Source organism: Alligator sinensis, unplaced genomic scaffold (assembly GCF_000455745.1).
Source record: "Alligator sinensis unplaced genomic scaffold, ASM45574v1 scaffold1289_1, whole genome shotgun sequence".
Lineage (NCBI taxonomy): Eukaryota > Metazoa > Chordata > Crocodylia > Alligatoridae > Alligator > Alligator sinensis.
Genome location: NW_005843360.1, coordinates 181,963 through 187,180, shown reverse-complemented (window position 1 = coordinate 187,180; position 5,218 = coordinate 181,963). Strand labels below are relative to the sequence as shown.

The window sequence follows — 5,218 nt, the reverse complement described above, 5'->3', positions numbered from 1 at the left end:
TTGTGACTGGGTACTGGATGCAGAATAACTACCTGAGATTTGGGGAATGGATCCAATGCACTTAAGGTGTCTACTACGGCCTGGATGGACAAGGGAAAAGGGGCATTTAAGGTGAAAGAGATGGCACTACAGGGACAGGCCTTCAAGAGATAATGGTCCTTGTCACCCAAGGATGGATAACATTTATCTTATCAGTGGAATTCCAAGAAAAGGAGTGGAAATGAGCATACTCTCAGTGAAGGTTTAAAGCGAGGACCTGAGGCAGTGGAAAGAGTATCACAGGTGACTGACAATGAAACTTTTTTCTGGGAGACAGAGTAATTCATCATCACCAGGGCAAAAAAGAATGATTTCCTGATAACTGTAGTTGCAACTGAGCAATTATCCCATCCGTTGGGAGGATCATACCAGGAGGGGAGATGAGTGCACAGGTTGGCAAGTACTACAAGGTTTAACACAAAGCTCCTGGCAGTCACGGATATGGACAAAGGAAGGCAGAAGGAGACACATTTCGCAGCATGTGAAAAGCCAGAATATAGAAATGGTCTATATGGTCTTTGTTGAGCTCAAGAAAACACTGAAGCACTTCCCTAAGAAAATCTTCTGGGGGAAACGGAGGGAAAAGAAAGCATCACAAAAGCAAACTGACCTAGTAAAAGCTAAGTACCTCAACCCTACGAACAAGTTAGAACAAGCCCCTGTTTTGGAGATCCTCTGGAAATGAAAACAGGTTTTTACTAGGTCCTGCAGCTAGCCCACTTCTTTTTACCACAATGATGGAGGGGCATCTGATCTAGAGAGATTTTAGCAAGAGCACAAGAAAACTTGAGAATGGCAGCGGGAACTTGAGAGCACAGGTCTTAACAAAAATACAGCAAATTCAGAGTCTCTGATCTATGGAGATGAAGATGTTAGGAAGGAATGCGGACAGAAGCTTCCATTGACCCCTCCGTAGAAGTACCTGGGTTACATCACGTGTATGTATGTCCCTACAGGAGGAGTTGAGGAACTGCATCATCCCCCTGTTGTAGCATCAGAGGCTGACAAGACTTTCTATTAATTTCTCCTGGATCTTAACGAGAGGTGAAAGGGGATTTAGATATCACAGAACCGAGCATGCTAGGATTGTTAAATGTGTTTGGAGAGGACACGCTAGGCCAGACCGGGAGGAAATCAGACTTATTCCCGAAGGAACAGCTTTTAGAGCATTTATGTACGATGAACTGGAGATGATATAAACATGCTGAAAAGGCAAAGGGAGATCATGTTGCCAAGAAACTGCTGCATCTAAAAGAACCAGGAGTTACATAAATGGGGAAGACACAAGTGAAGCTGGTTGGATCAAATGAAGGCAGACATATCAGTATGAAATGCAAGAGTGGTCTGATCACTGACAGGAGTGGGGAGGAGGTGGATTTAAACCTACAGGAAAAGTTCACAAGGATGAGACTGTTGATACAGGGAGTGACTGTAGAACTCGAGTGTTCACATAGCTCCAGGGAGAAGCAAGAACCAGATTTTTACCCAGGGAAATGAGGGCTTGGTAATTCTTCAGCATCTGGGCCTGGTAAAGCACCTTGTCTTCATCTTCCAGCAGCTCCCACTCCTTCCGTGTGAAATACACAGCCACATCCTCAAACACCTCCTGGAGCTGCAGTCAAAAGTGTTATGCCATCAGCATCTCCTGTTCCAGCTGTTTCCAGCCCCCACAGTCCTGTCTAGAATCACTCCGTACTGCAACTAATTGCAATCTTAGCCATGACAGGTAAGGGTGCACAATTCCCCAGTCTTCAGCTGAAATGCGATGTGGATGCAGGAGTTCATGTGTCGGCTGTAGCCTAGCTCATCGCGTTTTATATGCTTGGGCGTGCAGGCAGGGGATCATGGCCCTGCCCCAGCTTGTTCCAGAGGTAAAAGCCTGGTATGAAGCAGCGGCAGAGCTGCAATCCCCTGCCTGGAGCATGCAGACTACAGATCAAAGCTCTGCCCTGGCTCAGGAGCATGCTGCCCACATCGCAAGATCCCAGTGGCTCCTGAGCAGCCCCCTGCCCTGACTGTGTGGCTGGGGCTAGTCTCCATGGCAACCCCAGCCTAGAGCTTTCACAGCACAGCTGCTGGTCAGGTCTCCATGGAGACTGGCCCCAGCCATGTGGGCAGGGGCTGCTGACTGGATCAGCCATTTTGCCCTCCCCTGTGCTAAAGCCAGCTTGGTGGGTTGGCAGCCTCTATCACCACAGGCTTGAAGCTCTTCAGGTCTCTTGAATCTCCAAATTTTTTACAGCACCCCTGGCTCATACTGCACTCACCCCTACCGCGCAACCAACTGTACTCCCAAACCCAACTGAACCGGGTGCCCTGCTTACCTCCAAGCTGGCCTCTCGCTTTAGAGGCCTGCCCTGCCACTTCTGCACTTGGCCTGGCTCAGGTGTCAGGGAGCTCCTCTCCTCCAGTCTCCCTGAGGAAGTGTTCTGCAGCTCCACCTTTACAGGCCCCTTCTCAGGAGGCTGCTGCTCAGCTCTGCTCAGGGTCCCAGCACCTGTGGGGTGGGGAAGACAATGCACAGGTTAACTTGGTGTTGCTGGCACGGGGAATTCTCTGCTAGTCTCCTTGACTGGCTTCGGACTAAGGCAAATGGAGGCCTCAGTGTGTGGAAGAGGGGGAAGAAGGAAGTCTCAAAATCCCACAGCTCTTTCTAACAGAGCTCCACAGGCATGGGGTGAGAGATGAGGCCCAATAACTCTGATCCAGAGCGAGGTGGTTATCACAGCACTACATCAGAGCCTGCAGGGACATCACTCCCTGGAAAGAAGCTTGAGGGATGTTGGAGCTGTATCAGCAGCACAGGTTAAGGGCGAGGGAAGGGAAAAGCAAGGTCAGTCTTCTCAAGGGCATGTGAAATGATTCCAGGGCCGCTGGGAGATCAAGAACTGCTCATCTGTGGAGCACTGACCCCATCAAAACGTTCTGCAAGAGAGTTTTCTCCACTGAGGGATGGGGCCTCCTGCTGTTGGAAAGGGAAGAACCACCACTCCTCACTTGCTCCTGGGATAGGGACTTGTCTGGGGCACCACCCTGAGAAGCCTTCAACTACTGACAGGTCCCAGGTCCCCTTGGTTTCAGGGGACTCTGCAGCAGGACGCAGCCCTGGGTTAGTTGTACCAGAACCAGCAAGAGGCCACTGGGGAGTCTCATTTCCCTGTCACCTGCACCAGCCCGTTATCGGGCACAGAGGACTCATGGGGACATGAGAAAGGGGCCAGTGAACGTGGACTATTGGAACATGAATTATAAATCACTGATTGTGACCATGGCAGCATGACAAGGCCCAAGCAAGATAAAGCCTCTCTGTGCTGGGTGCTGCACACATGCTGTGAGAAAGATCAGGGACCCCCAGCCTGGGAGCTGCTCATTCACAGGGAACAAACCTGTCCCAGGCCAGCCATGTAATTACAAACTCTGAAGCCCAGTCATGGGCAGGGGCAGATATTCAAGCCTCTCCACCTGCATGCAGGGTAGAAACTCGGGCACCCAAACCCATGCAGAGCCCTCCATCCTATAACTCACCTGACTTCTGGTGGGGCAGGGGCTCTTCTCGGGGGACGTCAGGTGGCTTGTCCAGAGGCCAGGGGATTTTCATCTCTCCTGACTCTTCCAGAGGCCTGTCTGCACGATGGGCGTTTGGCTGCTCTGGCCAGGAATGACCAGGGTTCTGCAGTGTCCCAGTGGGCTGCATCTTGTCTGAGGACAGTTCCTCCACCTTCCCACTCTCTGTGACCTGGAGACCAGATCAACATATCACTGGGAGCCAGGTTCTGGGACAGACAGGGCTGGGAGGGAACATCCCCTAAGCACATGGAGACAGGGACAGGATCATCCATGGTCCAAGTGAAACGTTTTCACCTGCAGCTTCTTATCCTCCTCCTGCCCCACCTCAAACCCCTCAGCCAGAGTCACACTGCACCCCAACTCCTAGCTCTGCACCTCTTGGGGCAGGATGGCCAGGAACTGCTCCAGCACCACCAGCTCTAGGACCTACTCCAGTACTGGCACATCTTCCAGGTAACAGAGGCCCCTGAAGCATTGACACCAGGTTTCAGGCATGGGGAGCTTGTTCCCCTGTGCAAGTTGTGGGGTCTCTAAGGGAATCTCAGGCTCAGGAGGCGGCGCATGGTCTGCATCACCTCCTGCCCCTGCATCTCCTGACATTCAGCTGGCTCCTGCAGCTGCTGCTTTACTGCCTGCGGTACTGACCACCTTGGGAGCCTCCACTGGTCCCAACCTGGACGACAGGAGGGACTCATCCGGCCACCTCAGCTCCTGCCTGGAGGCCTCCCGGGTCCTGCTCCTCCAGCTGCACCTCAGGCTGCACCAGGGCTGCCAAGGGAAGGGCCACAGCTGCCACAGGCTCCAGCGCCGCAGCCACAGTCTCCAACAGGAGAGGCCTCACCCAGCCAGGGCCGGGGTTCTTGCTCTCCCTGCACTCACGCGCAGCACCTGCCGACAGTGTCCAGCCACCCAGGCCCTTGTGGAAAAGGAGACAGCACAGACTTCACCATGTGATGGGAGACCCAGGACTGTGACCCCAGCCCAGCCCTGAGGTCTGCCCAGCCCTGATGCCCCTGATTGTCCCCCACTCAGAGCAGCCTCAGGGTCCTTCTCGCTTCCCCTTCTGCTGACAGGCTGCGGAGACCGGGCTGGACACTCCAGAAACCCCCAAACACAGCTCCCTGCCCCCCAGGCTGACGCCAGCCCCTGGCCTCTGTCAGGCCCTGCAGCACCCACCTGACACCCAGGTCGGCCCAGGTCCCTCCAGTGCCCTCCCCCACACCATCCACAGGGGACACAGCTCCCCCCACAGAGCCCTGCACCTGGCCCCAGGGCCTCCCCAGACCACGGCCTGGTGGTATCAGCCTGGGCAGCGTCTCCCAACAGCTCCTCATGGTCCTGTCTCCCAGGGGCCCTCAAGTGCCCCCACAGCACCCATTCCCCACAACAGCATCTGGAGGGGGCACAGCTCCTCCTGCCCAGCCCCACAGCCCTGCCCACAATGCCCTGCACGTGCCCCAGGGCCTCTTCCCACACAGACCCCCACGGACACGGGGCAGGGCCCAGGTGAGACTCGGCTCCGGTCCCAGGACAAAACCCTGCCGACCCCTCCCCACTTTTCTCCAAGGGCCCCCACAGACTGCAGAGAAGGCAGCGCCAGCCCCCGCCCCCC

The 5,218-nt window shown here is 54.7% G+C and overlaps 1 protein-coding gene across 7 annotated transcripts in view; it reads right to left on the bottom strand.

Moving 5' to 3' along the window:
- Positions 1–50: 50 nt before the first annotated feature.
- LOC106723222 (protein ZNF783-like) overlaps positions 51–5,218 on the bottom strand; it is a 5,900-nt gene continuing 732 nt past the window's right edge. The window contains exons 1-5 of one of the 7 annotated variants that reach the window (XM_025194971.1): positions 4,182–4,279; positions 3,982–4,072; positions 3,565–3,775; positions 2,364–2,536; positions 51–1,651 (exon numbers count right to left, since the gene is read on the bottom strand). In XM_025194971.1, the coding sequence (XP_025050756.1) occupies positions 1,436–1,651; positions 2,364–2,536; positions 3,565–3,733 (558 nt within the window). In that variant the 5' untranslated portion in view covers positions 3,734–3,775; positions 3,982–4,072; positions 4,182–4,279 and the 3' untranslated portion in view covers positions 51–1,435. Of the gene's footprint in view, positions 1,652–2,363; positions 2,537–3,564; positions 3,845–3,981; positions 5,205–5,218 lie in introns of those variants that run through there. The other 6 variants (XM_025194968.1, XM_025194969.1, XM_025194970.1 and 3 more) reach the window with 6 other exon arrangements.